This window comes from Taudactylus pleione, unplaced genomic scaffold (assembly GCF_031769625.1).
Source record: "Taudactylus pleione unplaced genomic scaffold, aTauple2 ptg000925l, whole genome shotgun sequence".
Lineage (NCBI taxonomy): Eukaryota > Metazoa > Chordata > Amphibia > Anura > Myobatrachidae > Taudactylus > Taudactylus pleione.
Window position 1 is genome coordinate 628,533 of NW_028285326.1, and position 16,745 is coordinate 645,277.

Below are 16,745 nucleotides of genomic sequence, written 5' to 3' on the forward strand. Positions count from 1 at the left end.
TTGGGGGGGGACGGCGTGGGGGGAAGAGAGAGAGGGTTAGTAATAGTAAAAAAAACGTACCTGTCGGGATCTTCTGTTGCCTGTCTTCCAGCGTCGGGATTTTGAACCATGCGTCCGGCGGTATTTCATACCGATCCCGTATGAAAGCAACAATTCAAAGGGGTATTCAAAGCATGAAAATTATTGTTACTTGTGGGTACTGTGTCATTCAATACCCAATGGGCAAATAACTGAAAGGCCTGCAGTGCAAATTCCCCAGAAGTCCATTCTCCAGAAGAGGAGTTGGTCATTGGTTTACACCAGTGCTTCCCAAACTCAGGGGGTCATTCAGACCCGCTCGCGAGCGGCAGTACGCTCGCAAGCGGGTCGATGTTCCCCACTGCGCAAGCGCACGACGGAGGGAGCTCCGTTGTGCGCATGCTTGAGACCCGGGGAGCGACGGGCTTTCCATCGCTCCGGGTCTCGCACCAAAGGGGGCCCTTTGGTGGGTGTGCCGGGGGCGTGCCTGCCAGACGGAGGCGTTCCCATGGGAACGCCTACCGTCTGAAGCCGGCCCCACTGACATCACTAGTGATGTCAGTGGGAGTGATTTGGCTCTGATAGAGCCAAAATCACTCCAGGGCTTGTGGCTGGGAAACCCTACCGCAGGGTCTCCGTCGCAAGTCCGATGGTCGCGATAGTCAAGACCAACGCGACCATCTTTTTGGCCGCTCGCATATGCTGTGGGTGGTCACCCACAGCTATGCGAGCGGCCAGGAGGCCGCTCCATTTTCATGGAGGAGGGCCCTGATTCAGAGCGAGCGCTCTGGTCAGAGCGTTCAGCTCTGAATCAGGCCCTCAGTCCTCAAGACACACTAACAGTCCAGGTTTTAAGGGTATCCATGCTTGAGCAAATGTGACTTAATTAGTACTGCCGTCATTTTAATTTAACCATTTCTGGTCAAGCATGGATATCCTTAAAACCTGAACTGTTCGTATGTCTGAAGGACTGAGGGCCTGATTCAGACCCGCTCGTGAGCGCTCGCAAGCGGGTCAATGGTGTCCTAGTGCGCATGCGCACAACGGAGGGAGCTCCGTCGTGCGCATGCGCGCGACCCGGCTAGCGATGGGGAAGCAGTCGCTCCGGGTCTCGCACCAAAGGGGGCGTGCTGTCGATGGTGAGTGACAGCATGCCCCCTTTGGTGGGCGTGGCTGCCAGACGGAGGCGTTCCCATGGGAACGCCTACCGTCTGGGTCCGGCCCCACTGACATCACTAGTGATGTCAGTGGGAGTGATTTTGGCTCTGATAAGAGCCAAAATCACTCCAGGGCTTGCGGTCACTGAGACCCTACCGCAGGGTCTCGTCGCAAGCCCGATGGTCAAGACCATCATCATGGACGCTCGCATAAGCTGTGGGTGGTAACCCACAGCTATGCGAGCGTCCAGGAGGACGCAACAAAAATAAAAACGCCCTGATTCAGAGCGGGTGCTCGTTCAGAGCGTCCGGCTCTGAATCAGGCCCTGAGTTTGAGAAGAACTGGTTTACACAATTATAATTTGTTAGCAGTCCACTGTTTCCCTATTTTGAGAAGTTAATGGAACCAAAAAAACAAAACATGTTTTTTAATTTCATGACATAAATTGTCAGTTTTATGTACAAACTTCAAAGTGTGGTTATAAAAGAAAGTCAGTTTTAAAACAAAACAGGACACAAAGTTTCCACAACATTTTTACTTGATATTGTATTGTCAAACACAGTAAATCAATAACATTTACTAGTAAGAAGATAATTTATAAGGGTCAGACAATGCAAAGAAGCTGATAGTTTGAGGGAAAAAATAAAGGTTCAAAAATAAATAAAACAGACTTCAAAATGGAATAAGCTGGATCTGGAAGAAGCCTACCACACGAGAGAGGATCCATAATCTATATGGTGACCACCACAAAAGCTAAAGTCCATACTCTAGCATGATCAGCATCAGAGACATTATTCATACTCTATAGTGTCCATACTCTATAAAGTCCATAGTCTAAGCTGACCTTCACAAAGAACACGACCCAAACTTTAGCGTGAACACCATATGCAACTAAACCCAAACTTTTAAGCGTGATCAATATAAGGTACTAAATCCATACGCTACATGGAACCCCAGTGTGACAAGAGCCAAATGTTATAGTGACCATCACATGAGATAAGATCCATATGCTATATAGTGACCACCACATGACATAAGATCCATATGCTATAGTGACCACATGATATAAGATCCATAGCTTTTGGAGACCTCATGAGATAAAATCCATAGCCTTTGGAGACCACATGAGATAAAATCCATAGCCTTTGGAAACCACTTGAGATAAGATCTATAGCCTTTGGTGACCACCACATGAGATTAGATCTATATACTATAGTGACCACCACATGACATAAGATCCATATGCTATAGTGACCAACACATGATATAAGATCCATAGCCTTTGGAGACCACCACATGAGATAAGATCCATAACCTTTGGTGACCACTAAACATTTATGCCCTAAGACAAGGTTTCCCAACTTTTCTGACAAATTACTCCTTATGTTTTCCAAAGACACAATTATTTTACATTTTTTTTATTTTTACAGTAAAGTTATTTTTAGTTACATTTAACTGGTGTTATTTGTGAGTTAGGTTGAGAAACCCTGCACTATGGTGACAATGAGAGACGAGGTCCATACTCTATGATGATCAACACAGAAGACATATTGTATTGCACCAGAAAAGAAAATATGTATATGTATGTATTTATATATGATGTTATGTTAAAAGAGAATGAATCCATACACTATATAGTGACCACCCCTGACGAATCTGTTGCAGGACTAAAACTCCAGAGGTGCAACTCGTATATATTTTTTATCTTAGATATGTACTAAGCACTGAGCTGGATCTAATGTGTGTGGAATTAAACTAAACAGAAATGTCTCATTACTGGAATGAATCATTTCTCTGCGTTGCCCCTACATTTTACAGGAACTACACAAAATAAACAGCACAGCCTTCAATCAAGTACTGTAGTGTGTTACTTTTCAGAGTATAGTGTTCTAAGTCATGACTGAAGTACTGAAGGTGGTCCTGTGTCATGACCGGACTAAATCCTACAGGCAGCCATTTTCTGGGCTCAACCAACAGTCAATAGGATCAAAGTGGAATCACTGAGGTAAAAATGAGGGAGCCATTTTGTGTGCTTAATGTCCACGAGAATGCAATCTATTTACTAGGAACCAATGAGATCATTAAGGCACATTCTCAGAAAAATGGCCCAGAAAGTCCACAAATTGGCTTCTCCAAAACTACAGTTTTGTTTGATAAGCGTACGGGAATATTCATCCCACAGTGCAGAGTCACATACAGTGAGAATAGAGTGAATTTCACCCCAGAATCAGTAAACCGGTTACTAGGACCATAAAAGGCTGTTATTGTTATCTTGGTGTTTTCCCATAACTCCCACATACTGTGTGAAATCTCTAATAAGTTAAATAAATTAGGTTTGGGAGATAAAAAATGTAATGTAATTCTTAAGCCACTTCTTAGAGAAACACTTGAGATGGAGGAGATGAATTCTCAAGGCTCTAAACTAATTAATTAGGTACAGTAACATTTGGATAAGGTGAAAAACTTTCCTAGAAAACACTTTGCATTTGTGTTAATAGTACATTGGGTTCCCTGTTTGAAATATGAGTAGCTAACCTGTGGAAGCCTAAATGAAAAAGCTACTTGACGGAATGCTATAACATGGGCTTCCACATGAAGCATAACAAACTATCCGTGATACCCAGGACACTTGATAACCATGGCTACTTAGCTAAGTGAGTAAGCTAGGGGATGGACCTTTCATTGGAGGGGCTCTAGGTACTGAACACAACCTCTATAAAACTTACTCTAGGAACTTTGTTGAAGGCACTCTACATGACTTGTATGCCCACCTTTGGAGCCTTCACGTGGTAAAGTACTCTATGGCAGTAGTACCTGAAGATGAACATGTCAATAGTAGGTCTTTAGAACATGATGATGTTTTTCTTTAAATGCGTAGCGGTCCCATGCATTCTACTTTCCAAGGACGGTGGTGCGTACACACGGTACGACTTTCATGAATGATACGGTTCATATCGTTATCATTCATATTGTTCACTTTTTTGCAGTCACCAACCTGACAACGACTAATGATGCGCATTCCCGTATGGACGATAAAGATCTCTATGATCGTCCGTACATGCAGGTTAACTTGGACGATTTTGTCAACTTTAACTGTTCAGAGATGTGGCAGGAGGACTTCACTGAGAGATATCTTTCATGTCGTTGGTGGTACAGACCATACCGTGTGTATGCACCATGAGTTTTGCCACTTGAATTCTTAAAATCAAAATGGCTTACCTTCCTGACGAATTAATTTATTAGTGGGAAAAGGGTCCTATATCTTATCTCTGCTGTCCACAGAGAAAACTGCATGTAACATAAGTATCTTTTTGGGGGGGGGTTCAAAGTTATGGAGCTTCGCAAAAGTGATTTTTCTGAATGACTCAAAGTGAAATAAAACTTTAAAGCCACCTGGTTAAAGGCCCCCATACATCAGCAATTGATTGTGTATAAAAATCTTTCCCTTTTTCAATCGATTGTGGCAATTCTGCAATCGATTGAAAAAGGGAAAGATTTTTATACACAATCGATTGCAAATTGCACGATTGCTGCAATCAATCTCTGATGTATGGGGGCCTTAAGACTTTTACATGACATTGAGCCAGCTGCTGTAAGGGCCTACGTATGACATTGAGCAAGCTGGCTGTAAGGGCCTACGTATGACATTGAGCAAGCTGGCTGTAAGGGCCTACGTATGACATTGAGCCAGCTGGCTGTAAGGGCCTACGTATGACATTGAGCCAGCTGGCTGTAAGGGCCTACGTATGACATTGAGCCAGCTGTCTCTAAGGGCCTACGTGTGACATTGAGCAAGCTGGCTGTAAGGGCCTACGTGTGACATTGAGCCAGCTGTCTGTAAGGGCCTACGTATGACATTGAGCAAGCTGGCTGTAAGGGCCTACGTATGACATTGAGCCAGCTGGCTGTAAGGGCCTACGTATGACATTGAGCCAGCTGGCTGTAAGGGCCTACGTATGACATTGAGCCAGCTGGCTGTAAGGGCCTACGTATGACATTGAGCCAGCTGGCTGTAAGGGCCTACGTATGACATTGAGCCAGCTGTCTGTAAGGGCCTACGTATGACATTGAGCAAGCTGGCTGTAAGGGCCTACGTATGACATTGAGCCAGCTGGCTGTAAGGGCCTATGTATGACATTGAGATAGCCTATAATGGAATCTTTAAAGCCAACTTTTGATTTAAGACCTGCACATAGCATGGAACGATCAAGCTAACTGGTTGTAGGAGCTCTGCATTACAATGTCATGCAACTTAGGACACTGCCCAATTTATTAACCGGAAGGATCTACGATTCTATGACATTATGTTTAAATCCTAATTATCCCAACAGACACAGAAAATGAAGCCCATGTCCATCACTGTATGACCTGAATCTGCTTCCCAAGCTCCTCTAGGCGGCAGTAGCAAGTGAAAAAAGAGAAGATTAAATAACAAAAGACGTAGCAAATGCTTTATCAATACATGTTGTTGCTCGGTGTTTAGACAAGGAATGCCCGGGCAAACTGTACTAACATTGTAAACTTTTTGTCAACAAATATTTGGCTGTTTTTACAGCTGAGATACTTTGAGAACCGGACCTCACAACAGTCTCTAGGTTGAAGCTCCACCACAGTGTTAGCCCAAAGCTTAATAACTTAATCTGGAGTCATGAGGACCAAAGGGAGAATGGAAGCTTTAGCTATATATTCCCACATCCTATCCTACACAACCTCCATTCCCATCTTTAGATTGATACATGATTCAACACATGCTAAACTTTCCTTTCAAAAAAACCCTAACCATAGATGTTTTTCATTTTCACCTGACCGTTAAACCCCCCCCACCCACCTCCTATCCAACGCCCTGTTCACTGGTCTTCTTCCCCATAAACGTCATTCTGCTTGCGCTTCATGTTCTCGAAGTCAAAGTCTGTTCCAGTCATTCTCTTGTAGATATCCTTGATGTCATTGCATGTGGTCTCAAAGTGTGTGGTGGCATCATAGGAGCGCGAGCAAAACACCTGCAACAGAGGAGAAGAGCGTTTTCACTATGCAGCACGTTATCACTTGGGGGGAGAAATCTTTTCACCAGTCGGGAGAAGGAAGCGTTTAACCACTTAACTGGCGACTTAATTTTTTAGCAGTTTTTGGAGAAAAAAATATCGTTTTTTTTTTATGATCGACTTGGGTCAAGAACATCTAATTTAAAACTGAACCACACAATTTTATTAAAAAATAAATAAAATAGATTTGTTTTAAACACATAACATTGACATAAATGTTTATATCGCCCATTGATATATCGGATGTTCAGAGCATTGCTACTTTAAGCAGCCGCCAGGTATACACTCGGGGGTGGTTCATTTACATTTCCCCAGCTGCTGCTTATCTCTGCAGCTACCGGACTGGGGGTCCTGACCAATCAGCAGCACGTCACTGGGGGAGGGTGCAGGGATGCACAGGGGCCGGAAGGACCCTCTACTAGTGGCGGCTGCTGGAAGATTATCATCCTACAGCACCCACTGTACTTCTGACAGCGCGCATCGCGTGTGATAAGTCAGGGAAACGCCTGTGTGGTCGCAAATAATGGGACATGGCACATGGCTAAGGGGGAAATTCAATGGGAGACCAGGTCCATACACTATGGTGACAATGGGAGACCAGGTCCATACACTATGGTGACAATGGGAGACCAGGTCCATACACTATGGTGACAATGGGAGACCAGGTTCATACACTATGGTGACAATGGGAGACCAGGTCCATACACTATGGTGACAATGGGAGACCAGGTCCATACACTATGGTGACAATGGGAGACGAGATCCATACACTATGGTGACAATGGGAGACCAGGTCCATACACTATGGTGACAATGGGAGATGAGGTTCATACACTATGGTGACAATGGGAGACCAGGTCCATACACTATGGTGACAATGGGAGAAGAGGTCCATACACTATGGTGACAATGGGAGACCAGGTCCATACACTATGGTGACAATGGGAGAAGAGGTCCACACACTATGGTGACAATGGGAGAAGAGGTCCACACACTATGGTGACAATGGGAGACCAGGTCCACACACTATGGTGACAATGGGAGAAGAGGTCCACACACTATGGTGACAATGGGAGACCAGGTCCATACACTATGGTGACAATGGGAGACCAGGTCCATACACTATGGTGACAATGGGAGACCAGGTCCATACACTATGGTGACAATGGGAGACCAGGTCCATACACTATGGTGACAATGGGAGACCAGGTCCATACACTATGGTGACAATGGGAGACGAGATCCATACACTATGGTGACAATGGGAGACCAGGTCCATACACTATGGTGACAATGGGAGACGAGGTCCATACACTATGGTGACAATGGGAAACGAGGTCCATACACTATGGTGACAATGGGAGACTAGGTCCATACACTATGGTGACAATGGGAGAAGAGGTCCATACACTATGGTCACAATGGGAGACCAGGTCCATACACTATGGTGACAATGGGAGACCAGGTCCATACACTATGGTGACAATGGGAGACGAGGTCCATACACTATGGTGACAATGGGAGACCAGGTCCATACACTATAGTGACAATGGGAGACCAGGTCCATACACTATGGTGATAATGGGAGAAGAGGTCCACACACTATGGTGACAATGGGAGAAGAGGTCCACACACTATGGTGACAATGGGAGACCAGGTCCATACACTATGGTGACAATGGGAGAAGAGGTCCACACACTATGGTGACAATGGGAGACCAGGTCCATACACTATGGTGACAATGGGAGACGAGGTCCATACACTATGGTGACAATGGGAGACCAGGTCCATACACTATGGTGACAATGGGAGACTGTCCATACACTATGGTGACAATGGGAGACCAGGTCCATACACTATGGTGACAATGGGAGACCAGGTCCATACACTATGGTGACAATGGGAGACCAGGTCCATACACTATGGTGACAATGGGAGAAGAGATCCATACACTATGGTGACAATGGGAGACCAGGTCAATACACTATGGTGACAATGGGAGACCAGGTCCATACACTATGGTGACAATGGGAGACCAGGTCCATACACTATGGTGACAATGGGAGACCAGGTCCATACACTATGGTGACAATGGGAGACGAGGTCCATACACTATGGTGACAATGGGAGACTAGGTCCATACACTATGGTGACAATAGGCTCTCATTACCTGGCTTTCTGTGCCGTCTTCAGTTGCTTCATACAGGTCACTGATTGCGACAAATCTGTAAAGAGAACATGTTCCTAATTGTCACATTTCTGACCAGATAATTGTAAAATAGAGAATGGAGTTTCTGCAATAAATTACCTATAGGAACAGAGTTTTGTCAGACTGTTAAAGGGACACTATTGTAGATTATACATACACTGGGTCGGATTCTGAGGCAATGCTGACGTAGTTCAACGATTATTTGCAACTGTGCAAAGATTGTGGAGACCCTTATGGTGGATGCGTTACACAGAGTGCTGCTGCAACAGACGGACGGTATCAGAAGTGTGCCGGAAAAGTGATGTGTGTTCCTGGACAGTGGTTGGTAGTGCACAGAGGGCGCTATGGGTGTGTCACAGGCGTAGGAGGCCACGGTCAGATGGAGAAAAGGGCGACTGATGGTGGCATACGATAACGCACCAATCGGTATTACAGCGTGCACGGGCACTAAGGGTGGCAAACCTTATCACTGTGTCCTCCTCTGAATCAGGCGCACAGTGTAATAAGGGAGACAATGGGGATGTCCCAAAGCAGTTGTTCAAGGGCGGGGATGCTCCTGAGCTGAAAGGAGAAGCCGACGCCCACAGGAAGTATCCTGAGAGGCAAAGGTATCAAAGGCATAAAACCTAAGAAAGGTGTGGACAGAAGAAAATGTGGCCGCCTTGCATAGCTGTTCAGCAGAGGCACCACGGCGGGCTGCCCACGAGGGACCCATAGACTAGAATGAGCAGATACTGTAGCCGGCACAGGAAGACCAGCCGGTGTTTAAGCCTGTGAAAGAGTCATGCGAAACAACCCGGCCAGAGTCTGTTTGTCAGCTGGCCAGCCCTTCTTGTGGAATCCATATAGGACAAAGAGGGAATCCATTTTCCTGATGGAACCAGTACGGTCCACGTACAGTATATCGTCAGAGCACGGACCACATCTAAGGAGCCCTAACCTGCCTCGAGAGATTGGAAGTCCGGAACTAAAATTTCCTCATTAATGTGGAAACGAGAGACCACCTTGGGAAGGAAGCCAAGGTGAGCCATGTCCTGATAAAAGATCAGAATTGGACAGCAACAGGAGAGTGCCCCCAAATCTGACACCTTATGGATAGACGCTATAGCCAGAAGAAAAAGAGTCTTTGCAGTGAGCCATTTGAAGTCTACTGAGTCCAGGGGTTGAAATTTAGGCCCCTGTTGTGCATGGAGAACCACTGACAAATCCCACAGAGCCAAAGGAGGGACAAAGGGAGGTTGTATACGGAGGACACCCTGAAGGAAGGTGTGAACATCCGGCAGTGGAGCAATTCTGCATTGGAACCAGATGGACAGATCCGAGACATGCACTTTCAGAGAGGCCAGACGGAGTCAGAGATCCAATCCAGTTTGAAGGAAGGCAAGTATCCGAGAAACCCGAAAAACATGAGGGTCATAGCTTCTGGTAGCACACCACTGGAAGTATGTATGCCACACCTGGAGGCCGGCTTACGTGCTCTGCGCATGGTCTAGACCAGGGGTTCCCAACCACGGTCCTCAAGGCACACCAACAGTCCAGATTTTAAGGATAGCCATACTTAAGCACAGGTGACTTAATTAGTACCTCAGTTATTTTGATTTAACCATCTGTGCTTAAGCATGGATATCACTAAAACCAGGACTGTTAGTGTGCCTTGAGGACCGAGGTTGGGAATCACTGGTCTAGACCACGGAGCGAGAAAACCCTTTGGACGATAGGAGGGATGTCTCAAGAGCCACGCTGTCAAAGACAGATGGGCTAGGTCCGTATGTAGATAAGGACCCTGAGACAACAGGTCCGGCCATTGAGGAATTTGGAGAGGTGCGTCTATGGAGAGACTTTGAAGATCAGAGTACCAATGGCTTCTGGGCCAAGCCGGAGCTACCAACAGAACCAAGGCCCCTTCATGTTAGAAATTCCGAAGGACCAGAGGAAGAAGGGAAACTGCGGGGAAGATGGAAGGTCCACTTCAATGACAAGGTGTCCATGAAGGCTGCTTTGGGGTCCCTTGTCCTGGACCCGTACACTGGAAGCTTGTGTCATGAAGCCATGAGGTCCACGTCTGGAAGACCCCATTTGTCCACCAGGAGCTGAAAGACCTCTGGGTGTAGAGATCACTCCCCGGCGTGTACTTCGTGACGGCTGAGGAAATCCGCTTCCTAATTGAGAATCCCCGGAATGAACACCGGGGAAATGGCCGGGAGATGACATTCAGCCCACGTGATAATGCGTGGCACTTCTGCCATAGAAGTCTGACTGCGAGTGCCTCCCTGGTGATTGAGGTAGGCCACCGCCGTGGCATTGTCGAACTGTACTTGTACTGGCCTGTCCTGAAGACTTTCCTGAGCCAGAGTGAGGGCTCTGTAGATGGCTCGGATCTCCAGGACGTAGATTGGTAAGACCTCCTCGGTGTGAGCCCAACGACCCTGGAAGGAGTGCTGGCCAGTCACTGCTACCCACCTGTGGAGGCTTGCGTTAGTGGTGAGGAGCACCCAATCTGGGATCCAGAAGGGACGACGCTTGTAACCCACTGGGAGAGGGATGGACATACTTCTGGAGATAGAACAATCCTCTTGAGATCTGATCAGTTGGGGCAGCCCATTCCACCTGGAGAGGATTAGGTGTTGTAGCGGCCTGGAGTGGAACTGAGCGAACTCCACCATGTCAAAGGTGGATAACATGGACTCCAAGGTCTGCATTGCTGAGTGAATGGACACTCGGCGACTGTGGAGTAATCTGCGCACTCGTTGCTGCAGTGCGGAGATTTTGTCTGCTGTCAGGAAGATTTTCTGAACTTGAGAATCCAGAAGGGCTCCCAGATGTACCATCCTCTAAGAAGGGGGGGGGGGGGGTGTCCTGAGCAGGGGCTGGAGGGGCTGACTGGCCTGGGGCAGTATAAAAAGGTGCACATAGACCATCTTGAATTAAATCCTCCTGGGTTAATTCTGCTGAACAGGACCTGTATGAGAGCAGTATAGGAGAAGGAGCCTGTTTGTTACCCTTGCCTTTGCTAGACATAGCTGCAAGGATAGTATAACACACAATATGGCACTGAGCAGCATGCAACACATGCAGTATGTGACAGCCTTCACAAATACAGGTAGATGTGAAGTACAGTGAACCCTCTATACACAAGTATCCCAGGGTTATTGGGAAAGGTTATAAGCTGACAGGAGAGAAAAAAAACCAGACAGCAGCGCTAGCACAAATCACATACAATGCAAAGTATACAATATAACGGGCACTAGATTCAACTGCACAGACCGCAGTGACTGGTAGGAAATAGCGCTGTATAACCTGGCTCCTAGGAGAGGTGTACAGGGAGACTGGACCCAGCATTCCCGGATACCTGTGGCTGCTTTTAAGAAAATGTCCGCCGTGAGTCTCTGAGGTGGTGGAGGGTGAAGGAGGAGCAGCTCAGGGACGGCAAGACCGCAGTGGCATAGCGCCCTGAGCTGGAGGAGGGGCTGCAGGGAGAGGGCTGACCTCCCCTATGCTGACATCAACTACCGGGTCCCTGGCCTCTGTTTATTCCCTACGCCAGTATAATTTTATGCCCTGGTGGTCTAGTGGAGTCCCGGACGAATAGACACGGATTCCCGCGAGTTGGAACCCGCCTTACCTGTCCAGTGTCCTGATAGCAGTCTGGGGTCCACCCGTGTAGCCATGGTAGCCAAGCCACCCGGTGACCCACCATATGTAGCAAGCCTGGGGCCGGCGTTGTGACGCCGCGGAGGGGTGATGGAGTAGCAACGCTGGCATCCAGAGGACTGCCTAGCGCTCCCTGCTCTTCAGTAAAACCAAATAAAAGAAAATATAAAATAAAGCTTGGGCTTCTTAAAAGAAGCCTCACTGTGTAAATGATGATCCAGCTCCTGCCGCACACCAACGACATGCAGACCTGGACGGCAGCAACAACACGCCTGCTTGGGGGCAGATCATAGGGTAGGGGAAGAGCACTGGTAGCAAAGCGGGCGCAATGCAGAGGTGGTCACATTGGGAGACGTGCGCAGCTTTGCTAATAGGTGAACATTTTCCATGCATGCTTCTACTGAGCAACGTACCCCCCAATTCACTTCCACAGTACCTCCATTTCTGACCGCAATGCGCAGGCCGACAGCTACGTATGTGCAGTACGCGCTCACGCTAAACAAGGAAGCAGGGTGAGATATCACTGTGCTCCCAGCTCTTCGTCTGGACGGGCTCTTATCAGAGATGTTTAATAATAAATTTGCCTGAAATTTAGCCTTTTTATTCACTGCAAATAACATTCAGTCACGCCAGCATTAATACTGCAGATTGTAATATATATATATACTGTCATTTCTGGTGATCAGAGGGTCCATTTGTCAGGAGGTGAGTCCCTCTTACAGCCGCTGTATATGCTTCTTAGTGTTATGTTTAAAATGTACATGATATGTATGATTATGTCAATTTAAGAGAAAATACAAAATATTCTGCTGCTTCAGTGAATACTCTGGGATCTGTATCCTTATCTGAGTGCAGTAACATCTCTAATATTTGGTATATATAATACAGACGCGGCATACGCATTCGGTACGATTTACCGCAAATCCCAGCAGCGGCATCCCGGCAGAGGAGGAAATCCCGATCGTCCTAAAAGTAAGTATAAACTAACCTAATTCTACCCCCTAACCCTCCCTTAGTGGTGCCTAACCCTAACCTCCCCCGTGCCTAACCCTAATCCCCCCTCTAAGTGCCCAAACCTAACCCCCTCTTCCCCGCTGCCTAAACCCAAGTCCCCCGGGGGTGCCTAACCCTAACCCTCCCTTCCCCGCTGCCTAAACCTAAGTCCCCCGGGGGTGCCTAACCCCCCCCCTTCCCCTAGCCTGTCCCTAACCTCCCGGCGGGGTGCCTATCCCTAAGTCCCCCCAGGAGCCCTATATCTAACCCGCAGCTGTCCGCGCTCGGCATCCCTTCGATCGGGATGCAGAGCACTGGTAAAATGACAGGCGGCTAGATTTAGACGCCTGTCATTTAACCCCCGCCGGGATTAAGCAGTCGGGAAGCCATCTTTGCGTCCGCCGGCTTCCTGAACGTATACCACTGCGTACACTCCCCCATCACCAGTTAGAATTTTTATTCTACAACTCTATGTATCAATTGTTCCCCTTAGATTGTTATTCAGGCAGGCCTTTATGGGATGTAGTTAAGATACCTACAGCCGGCATCCTGGCTGACGAAATCCCAGCGCCGGAATGTCATTACCCGGCCAGAAGACCGGCGCCGGAATAATGACAGTAGTGGACATCCCAACGCTGGAAACCCGACAGCCGGGATGCCGATCGTAAGTACCGCGGGGAGTGATGGGTTAGGTTAAGGCGTCACAGGAAGGGGGGTGGTGTAAGGGTTAGGCTAGGGGAGGTTAGGGCTAGGCACCCCCCGGCGGTGGGTTAGACACAACTGGTTGTGGGGGGGGGGGTTTAGAGTTAGGCACCATGGGGGGAGAGTTAGGTTTAGGCACTAACGGGGAGGGATAGGGTGGGGTGGGGCTTAGTGTTAGGATACAGAAAAGGAGGGTATGGGGGAGAAGAAGGGACCGTTAACATACCTACCGGACCCTTGTCGGGATCCTGAGCATCGGAGTGCCATTGTCGGTATATTGACAGCAGGCATCTTGAGTGCTGGGATTTCATACCGATTCCCCATATTTACCCACTGGTTTAGGTCACTGTATGTAGTATTATTTGTGTTTTGGGCACAATGTACAGCGCTGCTTAATATGTCAGTACTTTATAAATAAAGGATAATGATAATGTCCTTACTTCTGGTCTATAGGCTCCAACAGCTCCAGTGCTGGCTCAATCTCCTTTTCAGGCTCGGCTGTCTCCACCGTGGTGCTGACGATAGCGATATACTTCCCTTGTGCGGCCACGTTGTGTGCGTACGAAATCATGCAGACATAAATATCTGTAATGGGGGATTTGTACAGGATTATCTTTAGAGCGTCTCTTTCATGTTTTGCTCATTCTCCAGCCTATTCTAAATAAATACTAATGAGACCTCCTCTGCCAGGCCATCCTCTCCTCCATCTCACCTGATTTTCTGTTGACCTGGTTCTGTGGTATGATAATTTGGCAAGAGTTGGCATCATTGGTGTTCTTGATGGGATGGCTCAGGATGCAGATGACACGGATCACCTGACCAGCCTTGTGCACCCGATCAGGGATATAGCTGGGGTCACAGATTAGCTGCTTGCAACGTGCCACCTGCGGCAGACAATGAGAGTTACGTCTAGATTAGAAAACCCATGATAGGATGTACCTCTAGTGGATATGTTTAACAGTGAACTTTAGTTAACATTATCTATCTCAGTTGAGTATATGCTACAAGAAATGTATATATGATGGAGCTCATGAACACTGTTCTGGTACTCAGCAGACATCCAGGCCCTGCACAGGGGCTCAGCAGACATCCAGGCCCTGCACAGGGGCTCAGCAGACATCCAGGCCCTGCACAGGGGCTCAGCAGACATCCAGGCCCTGCACAGGGGCTCAGCAGACATCCAGGCCCTGCACAGGGGCTCAGCAGACATCCAGGCCCTGCACAGGGGCTCAGCAGACATCCAGGCCCTGCACAGGGGCTCAGCAGACATCCAGGCCCTGCACAGGGGCTCAGCAGACATCCAGGCCCTGCACAGGGGCTCAGCAGACATCCAGGCCCTGCACAGGGGCTCAGCAGACATCCAGGCCCTGCACAGGGGCTCAGCAGACATCCAGGCCCTGCACAGGGGCTCAGCAGACATCCAGGCCCTGCACAGGGGCTCAGCAGACATCCAGGCCCTGCACAGGGGCTCAGCAGACATCCAGATAATGCTCGGAGGCTCACCAGACATCCAGATAATGCTCGGAGGCTCACCAGACATCCAGGCCCTGCTCGGAGGCTCAGCAGACATCCAGGCCCTGCACAGGGGCTCAGCAGACATCCAGGCCCTGCACAGGGGCTCAGCAGACATCCAGGCCCTGCACAGGGGCTCACCAGACATCCAGGCCCTGCACAGGGGCTCACCAGACATCCAGGCCCTGCACAGGGGCTCACCAGACATCCAGATAATGCTCGGAGGCTCACCAGACATCCAGGCCCTGCGCAGGGGCTCAGCAGACATCCAGGCCCTGCGCAGGGGCTCAGCAGACATCCAGGCCCTGCGCAGGGGCTCAGCAGACATCCAGGCCCTGCGCAGGGGCTCAGCAGACATCCAGGCCCTGCGCAGGGGCTCAGCAGACATCCAGGCCCTGCGCAGGGGCTCAGCAGACATCCAGGCCCTGCGCAGGGGCTCAGCAGACATCCAGGCCCTGCGCAGGGGCTCAGCAGACATCCAGATAATGCTCGGAGGCTCACCAGACATCCAGGCCCTGCTCGGAGGCTCACCCCACAGCAAGATAATGCTCGGAGGCTCACCAGACATTTTAGTTTTCAGGTACACCATCTAATCACTCCTAGGAACTTACCTCTCCCTCTGACTTTACGCCAACTACTTTTCCTTTCTCAATCACAATCTCATCTACACTTTTGTTTAGCATATATGTCCCACCATATATGGCACTAAGCCTGTACAATGAGAGGAGCACAAAGGAAGAGACCAGTTATAAGATAGTAATAACTCAATAACATTTTGTGATACAGTGTCTGTAATTGAAGACATCAGAGAAGGTTTGCGTGTAGCCATGCGTGTGGCCATATGTGTGTAGCCATGTATGTAGCCAAATGCGTGTAGCCATGCATCCAATGCTTTGTGTTCCAGATATGTCTAAGGCTTTACAACGTATTTCTAAAAAGTCTCAGATGACTAGGGTCTAATGTTAAGCTGAATACCAGATTACCTAGAACTCACTGCTCTCACTGTAAGTCATCATATTTGCAGATGGCGTTTAAAATAATCTATAGACATCCAAATGCAAAGGGTGATCTTCTGCAGAAACGCGCTACTGAATGAGTTGCCAGAGAGTGCTTTGGTTACTGACCGTTGCCCTGATTCAGCATGGATCGCAATTGCAACCGCGTATGCAGATCGGCCAATTGTTGTTTACTGCGTATGCACTGCACAGCGCGGCGAAAGCACTGCGATTACGGAGGCCCACAGGAGTCGATTGCAGAGTGAGTGACAAGCCAAGACTGTTTGGGGGTGGTGACGAGGGAGTGGATGCAGAAAGGCATGCATAAATTAGCCATAGTGATTACCAACGCAGCCTCACTGCGTGTAACCAGGCGTCTCTATGCTGGCTGAGCAGTGGCTGATGTTACAGATGTATACACAGGACTGTGAGGTATTACAGATGTGAGATAGCAGTAGTGGGGGT

At 48.3% G+C, this 16,745-nt stretch overlaps 1 protein-coding gene across 1 annotated transcript in view; it reads right to left on the bottom strand.

Moving 5' to 3' along the window:
- Window positions 1-1,650: 1,650 nt before the first annotated feature.
- The window catches only part of GDI1 (GDP dissociation inhibitor 1), a 108,951-nt gene continuing 93,856 nt past the window's right edge, over window positions 1,651-16,745 (bottom strand). The window contains exons 7-11 of the mRNA XM_088459659.1: window positions 15,897-15,996; window positions 14,486-14,657; window positions 14,214-14,358; window positions 8,389-8,443; window positions 1,651-6,176 (exon numbers count right to left, since the gene is read on the bottom strand). Of these exons, the coding sequence (XP_088315785.1) occupies window positions 6,024-6,176; window positions 8,389-8,443; window positions 14,214-14,358; window positions 14,486-14,657; window positions 15,897-15,996 (625 nt within the window). The 3' untranslated portion in view covers window positions 1,651-6,023. The remainder of the gene's footprint in view (window positions 6,177-8,388; window positions 8,444-14,213; window positions 14,359-14,485; window positions 14,658-15,896; window positions 15,997-16,745) is intronic.